The sequence below is a fragment of the Acanthisitta chloris genome, unplaced genomic scaffold (genome assembly GCF_000695815.1).
Source record: "Acanthisitta chloris isolate BGI_N310 unplaced genomic scaffold, ASM69581v1 scaffold23412, whole genome shotgun sequence".
NCBI lineage: Eukaryota > Metazoa > Chordata > Aves > Passeriformes > Acanthisittidae > Acanthisitta > Acanthisitta chloris.
The window spans coordinates 1054-13701 of record NW_008662494.1 but is presented as its reverse complement, the minus strand read 5'-3'; the positions used below and the strand labels follow the sequence as shown (position 1 = coordinate 13701).

General features: G+C 43.8%; 1 protein-coding gene across 1 annotated transcript in view; it reads left to right on the top strand.

The window, feature by feature from the left end:
- Nucleotides 1-8103, top strand: part of ULK2 (unc-51 like autophagy activating kinase 2) — a gene marked incomplete at its 5' end in the record, with an annotated part of 25767 nt that extends 17664 nt beyond the window's left edge. The window contains 10 exons of the mRNA XM_009070626.1: nt 305-588; nt 722-915; nt 1391-1500; nt 2328-2480; nt 3180-3388; nt 4630-4808; nt 5702-5820; nt 6177-6334; nt 7259-7394; nt 7485-8103. Of these exons, the coding sequence (XP_009068874.1) occupies nt 305-588; nt 722-915; nt 1391-1500; nt 2328-2480; nt 3180-3388; nt 4630-4808; nt 5702-5820; nt 6177-6334; nt 7259-7394; nt 7485-7552 (1610 nt within the window). The remainder of the gene's footprint in view (nt 1-304; nt 589-721; nt 916-1390; nt 1501-2327; nt 2481-3179; nt 3389-4629; nt 4809-5701; nt 5821-6176; nt 6335-7258; nt 7395-7484) is intronic.
- Nucleotides 8104-12648: the final 4545 nt, after the last annotated feature.

Genomic DNA, 12648 nt, shown 5'->3' with positions numbered 1-12648 from the left:
TGCTGGAGCCATCCCCTTGATTTGTCTTGCTGCAGGTTGCCAAATGTACTGCAGCTGCCAGTACAGCTGTCACCCTCAAGTCTTGCCTATTTGGCAGCTTGAACATCTCATCAGTGTACTGGAGCCTTAGTCCAAATGATCCATGTGCTAAATCCATTCTCCTTGCCTTATAGTGAGCTAATCAAACATGTCTCAGTATTTGTAGTCCTGTATCCTTTCAGGTTAATGCTGTGCTCTGGAATTTTGGGCTTCATTGACAGGTGTTCCAAGTAGAATTTTACTTGATTGTTTCTCATCCCTACAGGTTCTCCAATACCATCTCAGTCTCCACAGTCGCTTCTGATGGGAGCAAGGTTGCAGAGTGCTCCTACTCTCACAGATATCTACCAAAACAAGCAGAAGCTCAGAAAGCAGCACTCAGACCCAGTATGCCCATCCTATGCTGGGTATGGCTACAGTCATTCTCCACAACCAAGCAGGCCAGGGAGCCTGGGAACATCACCTACCAAACACATGGGGTCCTCACCCAGGAGCTCAGACTGGCTCTTCAAAACTCCACTCCCAACCATCATCGGCTCTCCCACCAAGGTTTGTTAAGTTTGCTGTTGTCAGGAGAACGTGAGGTGGTAACACACTGCCTGAAACCATTCCTAAGAGTTATTTTGAGGTTCTAACTTTGGGCTTCTTTTTTTTTGCATGTTCTTGGTTTTGAATCTTAAAGGCAACAGCTCCTTTCAAAATACCCAAAACTCAAGCGTCCTCAAACTTGCTGGCCCTGGCCAATCGCCAGGGCTTGGCCGAAACCCCTTTGCAGCCTAAAGATATCACTGACCCGAGGGACTTCACACACTTCCACTCGGCCCAGGGAGCTGACAAGCAGCTGGGAGAGCAGCACAGCAAAACCACCTTTGGCAGGTAGGCACTGCAGGGTTTGTACCCTGTGGGGTTGGGGAGGTAACTGGGCAGAGAACACACTGCTCACAGCAGCTCGGAGGGGATGGTGAGGTTTGTGGTGTGCAACAGAAACAGTTTGTACTGGGTATAAATAGAGCAGGGACTTCCTGCACCACTTTGTGTCGCTGTCTAGTTCTCTTTTGTTTTGATTATCTGAATCTGGAATTTCATTGCCTTTATAAAGTCTGCTCAGTTTTTGCTTGATCTCTATGGCAAAATGTGCAGTATAAATTTTTAAGGGGAAAAAAGGGTCTCTTTATGCTTAGCTCTATTTTAGTAGGTTCATGACCAACAGGGAGTTTTCAAGACTTGCTGTATTTTTGTTGAAGAATCCTCTGTAGTAAATACCAAGAATCTGAGAGTCATCCTGAATTGCAAGTTAGGTGGGAAGATCTTACTGAGGAATTTTGTTGGTAATTCCTGTTTTCTGGTCCAGGTCTGTGAGTACTGGGAAGCTGTCAGAGCAACAGGTGAAGACTACACTTGGGGGCCAGTTATACCAAGGCAGTACAGACAGCCTGAACACAGAGAGGCCAATGGATACAGGTGAGGAACAGAGTGACACATCCAAGCTGTCTTTATGTGCTTGGGTGTTTATGGAGTGCCAACTAGATACAGATCTGCTTCCAACTTCGATAATTGGTCCTGACAATTTTTAGCCTCAGTACAGAAGGTGTTTTTTTCATCTTTAAGGAGATCGGTTCCATTTCTTTAGCATAGCTTTAAAAATAACCGAGACAGGAAAATAGCTATTTCTGTGCTAAACACAGAAATATCTTGACTGCCTATACTGGCTGGAGGGATTTGGGTTTTTTTTTTTTCAATTTGGTTTTATTTTTGAAGTCAATATTTGTGGCTGTTTCATTTCCTAATTCCACCTTGATTTCATATGAAAGACAGCTTATATAATTCTGGGTCTTGTTTACTTCCTGCTCCCTCCCTGAGTTGTCCTTTGCCACAAGTGGCCACCAGAAGTCCTCAGTTGTGAGCAGATGCAAGGAGTTCTGCAGGCAGGGCAGGTCTTTAACCTCCAGCCCCATCATGGGCTGTCTTTAGAGCTTTTCCCTTGTCTCTTTTCTGCAGGACTGGTGGTGTCCTCAGGCTCTCAGGGAGTCTCTGTTGCTCTTTTCTAGGAGAGAGTAGAGCAGAGACATACTGAAAGTAAAAAGATACATGCAGACTGCATCTTGACTCTTTTTTTTGTATCACTGAGGCCACTCAGCCTGTTTTATTTCCTGTCAGAACTAACTAGTTCAAGTCCTTGATCTACATCAAAACATGTTGTGTTGCAGTTCTCCACTTTGCTGCATATAGTTACTTATTGGTATGATCATGTGTAACAGGGAGTAACTTGTTGACATTTTCTCTTCCAGCCCCAGCAGGAGCCTATGGAATTGCAATGGCAACTCCTTCCATGGGAAGTGGGGCAAGTTCTCGGGCTGTCATGTTTACTGTTGGGTCCCCTCCAAGCAGTGCCACCCCTCCTACCTGCACTCATATGGTCCTCAGAACAAGAACCACCTCAGGTAAGACTTTCCTGCCAGCTGTGGACTGTTCTCAAGCACAATATTTAGGCTTGTTCCACTCCTTGAGTGAATAACCTGATTGCTGCCTTGCACAGATCCTCTAGGCCATACAGTAAAGTGCTCTGTAAAGCAGAGCTGAATATGAGCTGGTTTCTGCCTCTTCCCTCCTAAAGAGGGTCAGAGGCAGATTTACAGGTCAGCAGTGTGTAACCTCCCATGTACACAGCTTCACTCCACCACAGGGAGGATAATCTCTGTGACAGAGGTGGAGAGGAAAAGTTAAAATTCTGTTTTTTGCCTGCTGCTGTGCACTGTACCAGAAACAGCATACAAAGGGTGTGAGCTGACTGCATTTTGGCACATGTCAACTGTGTTGTCAAATGTCAAAGATCTCGAGGTAGAAAGGTCTTCACCTGCTCAGGGTGAGCAGGAGTCCACAGCAGTGTGCTGTTGTTATGAACTCCAGCACAACCTTTGGGCTGTACTCTTGGACTCTGTGCCTTGGAACCCTTGTGAGCCACATCCCAGAACCTGTGTGTGAACTGGCACTGCTGATCATGCTGTAGCCTTTGCATTCCCTACAGAGTGATGCCAGGAGCAGTGAGCAGAGCCTCAGAGGAGCTCTGTGGTGACCACTGCTCTGTCACTTGCTGTCATCAACAACCTAGCAGACTGAATGTGTGTTTGTTTCTCTTGTAGTTGGATCAAACAGTTCTGGAGGGTCTCTCTGCTCCACTAGTGGCCGTGTGTATATGGGCTCTCCTCCTGGTATTTATATGGGCTCTTCTCCTCCGGGGGCTGAGGCAGCTCCAAGTCTGAAGTACATGCCTTATGGCACTTCACCTCCCAGCTTAGAGGGCTTTATCACTTTTGAAGCTCCTGAATTGCCTGAGGAAACTTTAATGGAGGTATAGAAAACACATAATTTCATGTTTTATAATGTATAAATGTTGCTAGAACAGAGATGTGGTAAAACCAGGAGTGCTCGGTGCACTCTGTAGTTTCCTCTTCACTCTCACATGTTTCTTTATAATATTCCTGTATGAGTTGTGGCCAATTTCTTTTTGGTAGTTACTCCTGGCATTGGTTAGGGAACCAAAGGGACATCACTGCTTTTGTCCAGCAGAGCCTCCCAGAGAGGCCTGTTCAGTGCCACATCTCTGGACGTGGGTGCTGACAGTACCAATGCCCCTCTGGGCATTTCACTGCTGCTTCACAGTCAGAGCATGACGTTAAATCCTACTTGTTGGAAGAGTGTCCTATATTTTTTTTTAATGTGTGGAGGAGTGACACTTGAAAAACACCAATTGGGATGGTCTGTCACCAGAGTGCTATCCTGGGACTATACAATTGTCAAGACAGATTGCTGTTCCATTTTCTCATTCCCATCTTGCTGGAAGGTGTTTGGATCCCTATTTCATCTGGATGTTATGACATGTCTATTTGACAGTACACCATACTCTTCCCACAGTTTAAAATGCATTTAAACCTCCATTACTAACGAAAATATTCTCAATATTTTGTGTGTTTGATTAGTTTTGAAGACTGTTTTTGTCTAGTGTCTGTTTTACTCACTGAGCAGCAGTGAGTTGTTACCTCCAATTGAAGTTGTTTAGTCTAAATTGTAAACTTTGGCAACAACCACTTTGGAACACAATATAATTCAAGAACTAAGTGTAAATTTGAGTGCAGCAGATGAAGTATGAAGCCTTAGCTCAGTTCTTTTGTAGGTATCAAGTCTGTTGCATAATGAAAGCCAAATGTTCCCCCTGGCTTCTCATCCAAGTGCCAAGCATACTTTTGTGTTGCTGATAATATAATAACTAGTAATATGTCCCATTTGTGATTCCTTTAGATTCTCAGGTTTCAGCAAACACAGAACTCCATGTACCAATTCCTTTGGCTTTGTTGAAAGACTCTTCAGTATCTTGAATTCATTAACACAGAAATAACAAGTTATTATCTGTTGATCTATTAAGGCCCATTGGGTTTTGTAAGTGCCTAGTACTGGCTCTACCACCCTGTGATTTCTGCATAGAACTGACATACCAAGGAATCCTCAAATGATTAGCAAGAATTCTAAGTGTGGACTTGATGGCCTGGAGGGCTTATCATGGTTAAATTGTTGTCTCATCTTCCCCTGTGACAGAGAGAACACACGGACACACTGCGTCACCTAAACATGATGCTGACATTTACAGAGTGTGTTCTGGATCTGACTGCAGTGAGAGGAGGAAACCCAGACCTGTGTACTTCTGCTGTGTCACTGTACCAAATCCAAGAGAGCGTAGTTGTGGATCAGATCAGCCAGCTCAGCAAAGAGTGGGGGTGAGTATGCAGTCAGATAGGATCAGGAGAATTAGTGAAGACTGAATGCATCAAAAATGTATTGAAACTGTGCCCTTTTTGTTGGGGGTGATTGTTTGGCTGTGCAGAATCTTGAGAGGAATAATTTTTTAAACAACTGAAGATGGATCAGAAGGATTTATTTGCTAGCAGACAAATAAAAGATCAGTGTTTTCTGGTCTGCCACATCAGCTCAGGGTTGAGGTGCAGCAGTGCCTTTCTAAGCATGGAAACTTGTGCACCAGCTGTTCAGATCTGAGCACTCATCCCTTCCTGTTGACTGAAGCAGTGGCACCAAGGTGGAGGTAGGAAATGGGAAGGAGTGTCCAAGTGGGACTGTTTGTTCAGTGAAACCCAAGAGCCCTAATAAAAAATCAAAAGCAGTGGGAAATATGAGAAACGTGGAGTGGTGGGAAAGGGCAGTTCCACTTCCTGCCTTCTTCCTGAAAAAAAACCCAGCCTCAGCCTAACAAAAAAGCCTGCAAAGTGTTTGCTTTTCACCACTGAGAATTCCAGGGGCTTAAGGAAGTGACACTGCAAGAAAAGTACACCCAATCACTTGTGGTGAGACACTGACCTCGGGCAGTGAGCCCCACAAATAAAGTGTTCCTTTTCAAATATCTGCATTAGAGCAGTTTGTATTTGCTGCTGCAGCTACTGGAAGAGCAGCTGTGGCCTGAACCCGTGACAGAGTGTTTGTGAAGGGAAGGGAGGGGAGGGGTGGAGCTGCATTTTAAACATCTGCCTTCTTTTTTCTGCTGCTGCTGAGTCCTGGGCAGGGTTGTGATCAAAAAGTGGTGTCTGCCCATGGCTCTAGTGAGTTCAAGAAAGGTGTTTTGATGCCTGATTGTTATTTTATTCCCCTCTCTCCCTAGGCAAGTGGAGCAGCTGGTGTTGTACATGAAAGCTGCACAGTTACTGGCATCTTCCCTGCACCTTGCCAAAGCCCAGGTCAAGTCAGGGAAGCTGAACCCATCCACTGCTGTGAAGCAAGGTAGATGCAACATCATCTGATTTGCTTTGCTTGTGACTTTTCCTTGCCGACACATCACTCCAAAAGTTTAAGTTGCAACATGTGTTTGTTTTTCTTGTGTTGCACATATCCACAATTCTCTTGTAATTGCCCAACTCTGCTAGTAAACAAAGATACAGCCAGAAAATGTTGGGAAATGAGCAGTTACTAACTTTGAAATGGAAAATGTTTGATTTATACTTCAGTTGATAGAAGTGGTGGAGTAAATAAGCAAATTGATTTTGCTGGTGCTGGGAAAAGCTGAACTTTGGTTATGCTGTTGGTTGGTTTTGGGTTTGTTTTTTTTTTTTCCTAATTTCTTCTTACCTTTCTTCCAGTTGTGAAAAGCCTCAACGAGAGATACAAATTCTGTATTGGCATGTGCAAGAAACTGACAGAAAAGTTGAATCGTTTCTTTTCGGACAAGCAAAGGTTCATTGATGAAATCAACAGTGTAACTGCAGAGAAACTCATCTACAGCTGTGCTGTGGAAATGGTAAGTCTTTTGCCTGAATGAGAGGAACTGCTTCCTCCTCTCACAAACCTCTTGTGCATAACCGGAAAACTGAATCTGTATTTCCAGAATTCTCTTCATGGTAATTCTTGTTAGTCTTTCACTTTCTTTCCAGCCCTAACTGTGGCTACAGTTCCTGGCAGATACTGTTCCACAGGGATGTTTCCCCCCTACATCAGCACTTTTGGTACATAAGCACTAGGAAATGAACTCCCAAACCACACAGCTCTGTGTGCTCAAGTCTCATCCAGGAAGGCTCAGTAAAGCACAGGAGTAGCTTCATCAACCTACCAGGTCAATCTGAGCATCACTCTCTCCATGCAAAGCAGAAATGGTAGCAAACATGTGAAAGCTTCTTCATCTAATTGATACTTCTGGCTGCAGAGGCAGAAACCATGCAGCAAACTTTGCTGCTTTTTGGGTGAGAGGGAGTTTTTTAAACACAGCACACCAAAGATTGTGGCAATTGTTGTGCTTAGCCCTGATTGTGGTGCAGTTGTGCACAATTACTTTGTCTTCTTTACAAGAGAATGTAGGTAGAAAAACAAATACATTTATCCATACGTCACCCAAAAGATCAAAAAGTGCTTTTTTAGCTTTTCTGTGCAAAATATTCTCAGCACAGGTGCTGTGTTCTCTCAGAATCACAGAATGGCTTACGTCACCCAAAAGATCAAAAAGTGCTTTTTTAGCTTTTCTGTGCAAAATATTCTCAGCACAGGTCTATGTTCTCTCAGAATCACAGAATGGCTTGGGTTGGAAAGGAGCTTAAAGACCATCAAGTTCATTTAGCTGTTTTTATAAGTAAGTTGGAAGGCTCAAAAGTAGTTTCTTAATGACACATCATTAATTCTGATTTCTTCATTGCATTCCTTGCCTAATGCAGTTTATGTCACCTGATTGCAGGTGCAGTCAGCAGCTCTGGATGAGATGTTCCAGCAGACTGAAGATATCACGTATCGATACCACAAAGCAGCTTTGCTGCTGGAAGGACTGACTAAAATCCTGCAAGACCCTGCAGATATAGAAAACGTCCACAAGTGTAAGTTCATGCTGAGCACTGAAAATGCCATGGATTGAGTGCTCTGTGACATAACCCTGGTGATGACCTGTCGTGTGTCTCTCCCTGCAGACAAATCCAGCATCGAGCGAAGGCTTTCTGCACTCTGCTACAGCACAGTGGCTGTGTATGAGCAGTAGGAACATCCCCAGGACCAGATGGTGTGAACATAAGGGACCACATCAGTGATACTGCACTTTCTTTCACTACAGCTTCATTGTTGTCCTTGTTCTGCCCCACGTGGAAGATGATTCTTACATTTCTGTGGTGACTACCAAAGAAACAGCAGCATATTCAAAGAGGAGAAATTCCAAAAGTACACTTGCCTTACCAATCCAGCAGCTCCTTTTCCTTCCTAGCAACAGCATTCAAAAGAATCTCTCTTCACATTTCAGACTGATCCTTGTACGCGTGCTTTGAACTTGAATGATCAGGGGTTGTTTGTTTTTATTTTTTTTATCCCTCGGGAGGTTTTTAGAGAGTGGATCCTTCTGCATCAGGTACAAAGAGACATTTCCCTCAGAAGATTCCCTCGAGAGTTTTTTAAGTTGTCAGTCAAATGTGGCCGAGTGAATTTGGGAAACCCTAACCATGTGCTGCTTGAAGCTTTTGGGGCTAAGCTGCCTTGAATTGGAGCTCACCTGTTGTAACCATGGCTCAGGTTGTGATACGAAGGGATGGTGAAAATGCTCTGACACGGGGGGAGAAGTGGAGATGGAAGAGATTCTCTCCATCCATGCAAAATCCCCAGGGGGTTTTCAGCTGATGTGGATACAATTTGATGATCTTCTTCCAAAATATTTTGTTTTGCACTAATTTACTAAAGCAACTGTATATTCATTTTTGAAGAACTCTAATAGAACACAAAACCTAGAGAAAGAAGGCACAACGGACTTGGCTGAATTTCATTTCAGTGTACATAAAATTCTTTTCAGAATTTCAAATGTAGCTTCTAGAAGACTTTCAAACAAACTGTAAAAACTTGTATTCATGTGAACCTTTCCATTTTATACCTGTTTGTCTAATACTTGAGTAACTACTGCTCTGGACTCTCTCAGTAATAGCAATGTTGAGTTGCTGGTTGTTTGCTTTTTCTATAGGTTTGGTTGCATCTTTTGTTGTGCATGCAATCTGTGCATTAATGCCTGCAGTCTTTTTAGGGGTGTAATGACAGTTCTCTGTAGTTTGTTTCTTGGGGCAGTATTACAATAAATACTGTAAACTGAAAAGGTTCTGCCAAGGAACCATGCAAAAAAAAAAAAAAAAGCCAGAAAAATAATGTTGCCATTGGAGATGCTGATAAATGAGTGGAGAATCTCTACATAGAAAAATCAGGATTATTTTGTGTGCATTTTGGGGGAGAGGTGGGAAGCTTCATTTAGCCTTATAGGCATCATCATTTCAAGCATCCCATGAGATCATCAGGACAGTCTTTAGGCAGATCAGCTTCTCTGGAAATGGTTCCTACACTTTATTTTTGGGGACTTTTTTTTTGTTACTCAACTGCTTGAATACTTGAATAAACCATTCTCCAGGACAAAAAAAAAAAATTTAAAAAAAAAATCATTTTAATCCTCTTAAACACAGTGGTCTGAACTATTTGACAAAGTTGTACAGGGCTTACACATCAAAAAATCTCGTTTCAGTGTTGGGATAACCATGTGTTTCCTTTTACTTTGACAGAGTAATGTACTTTTTACCTTATTTATCTGTATGAAATTCCAACAGTTAATTTGAAAGTGTTTGTTTATATAATGTTTGTATTTTTAGGTCTTTAATACGGTGTTTCTACCTCTCCTTTGTAATTGCATGCATTATTCTTGGCACTAGGTCAGAACTCACAGAACTGTTGCATATTAGCCTTTTTATTATGGGCCTGTATAAATGTATATTAAGGTAAAAATAAATACTGACACTAGAAGTGTTTCTATGGTACAACCGAGTTTCTGTGACTCTGTAACCAAAGGTCTTAACTCCGGGGGGGGGGAAAAAATTTTTAAACCTGTATTTAGCTAGTTAAAGCAGTTGCTGAATGTTCTTCTCTGCAGCAGCTGGACCTGTCACCAGGGCAGGATGGGGCAGCATCCTTGAGCTCCTTATCTCTGGCACAGTGTGTCCCTGAGTTTGTTTTCCCTGGCTTTACGAAAACAATTTACCCTGCTGCTTTTTTTTTTTTTACCTTTTTTCTTTTTTTTTTTTTTTAACTTGGATTTGGAAACCAAAATGCTAAGCAGGATCCTGGGTAACAGCTGGATGTGCTTTCAACAAGGTGTTTATTTGTTGCCTCTAGCAAAGAGGAGCTGTTTGGGCTGCCAAAGTAGCATATACAGGGCTAATTGACACAAAAAAAAAAACCCCAACTTGGCAGTAAGTTACAATTTCTATGCAAACTTGGCAAAAATTAGGCTTTGTTCACCTTATAGCCAATCCCCTCTCCCCAGCTGAGTTGTGCTGTATGAGGTAGCTGCTATGTAGCTGTTGTATTTCTTAGTTGCACCATCAAATTTTCCCCAGTTTGTTATTTAAAACCCTTCTGCTTGTGGCTGGCACATGAAGAGGATGAGGAAGGAGTGAGCAGGGAATGCTAATGATATGTCTAAGAACAAAGCAACAAGTCTAGGAGATAGGCTGCTTTTCCCAGGAACTCACTGAGCTTTGTTGGTTTTCTTTTTGCCCCCTCTCAGGATTCAAGCTCATTCTCCTTCCCCTCTTGCCAGCAAGACTACAGCTGCACAAACAGGAGGAGAAGAAAAGGGCTATTCTTGCTGGCTGTTTCCAGGAGGAGGAGACCACTGTTCATGGCCTGTCTTTCTGCATAAACTCATCCCACGAAGATCCTGAAGCTGTCCTCTGTCTTCAGCTCTCTGCACTGAACAGCAGGTGCTTGTTTTTACCAAGACTTTTTTTTTCCCCAGCCTTTGAAAGACAGGACTTGAAAGGAGGTATTTGCTGTGCTTTTCTAGTTCAGCTCTCCAGCATCTCCATGAGCACAACACTCTCTACTTGTTCCTATCTCTCCATAGTGTGTCATGTTGACTGAGGAATCTAAAGCACAGTTAGTCTCTGACATTTGGTGTGTTTTATAAGCAAGAAGTTGAAATCTCAGCCCTTCCTCTGACACGGGGAACAAAATGTGTAATTGATTTAACTTGCAACTAAGATGCTGCAAGTTATTCTGAGAAGCATTTTTGAGGTGAGAGTTGTTCCTGGGACTCGTTGGATTCTGCAGAGTTGTTGTTACTTTCTTGTACAGCTCTCTCCAGGTATTGCCATGTCACTCAGGGTTCAGAGGCAATCACCTGTGACTCACCCAAGTCACGGGGGCACCAGAAGGGGAAGCTTGTTTTTCACCTGGATCTAGGAAAGCTGAATCCTGCTGCTTTCAAACCTCCTTGAGGCTTTGAAATTCAGCTAGCTTGGCTTGTGACCTGACTTGGGACCCACCTCCTTTGTGATTCCTGGTTTTTTACAGGTTTTTTTTCTTTAAATTTTGATCCTTTATCTGCACTGAGCTCTGCTTGCTGCTAACGTTTTTGACTCTGAGATGCCTTTAAGTCTTTAAGCAAATCTCTTTTTATCCTGAACTTCCCTGTCCAACCTGAGCCATAGCCCTGACTGTGGCTTTTTCCAGAGTGCCCACATAGCTCCTCCTTTCTGCAGAGGAGTGAAGCCTATCTCAGTAACCCTTCTCCTGAGGTCTTAAAGTCAGCTGGAACCCAGTTCAACTAGGCCTTGGCACTGCTCCTTCAGACAAACACCTTTTCAATAGGCTTTTGTGCCTGGCAGGCTCCCCCCTCCTCTCTGCCTGAAAGCAAACCGAGTGCCACTGGGGCTGTTGAGTCTTGTTGCAGTCCTTGTGCCAATCATTCCCATTGTTTCTTTGTGTTGCTTTCACATTTTCCATGGCCCCAACTATGTCTACAATGCAGCCCACAGACCAGGGCTCTGTAGGACACAGTATCTCGTTCTTGGGAGTGTGAGATCAGCCACAGCATTCAAAACAAGTGATGCCATAAATGAACTGAGCTGCATTTATTCCTGTAGGTTCCTTCAAACCTCTCTCTGCCTGTTGTTCATCTTCTGTACAAGTTTTTATGACTGAGTGCTGTTTGGGCTTTTTATCTGCCCATCTTGTGTCACTGGTTGGATTGTGTGGCTTCCAGAAAACACCTGGAATTTGAGACTAGGCAGGTATTTAAGCAGAAATTGAGGATTGCTGGCCTAGGTGAAAAGTTGACATTCTGTGACTGCAGTGGGAGAGGTAAGAGAACATTTATTGGTTAGCTGTGTTGTTTGGTGGACTCTTGAAACCAAACACTGCACAGCTTATCTCCCAAACTAAAGTCCTCTTTCCCCAGGCTCTGCTGGGAGCAGAGCCAAGACCAGCACAAAAAGGGCTGTTCCCCAGGGCAGGGCACGAGCCTGTGTCATGGCAGTTAATTGACTCCAAGAGGGCAGTGAGGCCAAGGGATTGGAGGAACCAGTGGGGAGGAAGTCTCAAGCTCAGCCTCCCAGTAAAACACCTCCTGCTGCTGTAGGTACAGCCCTGGGGTTTAGAGCCCTCCCAGCACTGCTCACCTGCCAAGTTCTCTGGAGTTAATGACTTTCCCATAAGGAGTTCTCTTCATTGTTTCTTAGTGACTGAGTATAAATAGAAAACACTGGCAGCTCCTCAGCGTGGGGAGCACACTGCAGACCACGTGGCACATTGGGTGCTGTCTGGGGTATTCCTGTCTCACTCAAGATCCCACACTTCCCTGAAATCCACATGTCCCAGCTGCTCAACTGATATTTTGCAACACCAAAAAAATAGTTTCCTGTCCGTAACTGGCTAAAAGATGTCCCTGACAAAGACCAAAAGGGACTGTTCTCCCAGGATGCTGTCTCATTTCTCTGGAACCATGGCACAGCACCAGTCTGCTGACCACTGGGATAACTGGGAGCTGGGATATTTGCTTCCTGTGTGTGATGCTAAGCATGAGAAGCATTGTCATGACATCAAAATCCTTGGGGAGAAGTGTACAAGCTCTGGAGAACATCCACTGTGGAAAATGTTCTCCATCTCCCTGCTCCTGCTGACATCCCAGGGGGATATGCTGCCTGCAGAAGACAACCTCCAGCACTGTTTCCCCAGGCACAACATGCTGATTGCTCAGAGACTTTTGATTGCAGTGGCATTAATTCCTTATCTAATTTCCCTTGGACCTCTAGACAGCATGGTGCCTGGACACAGCTC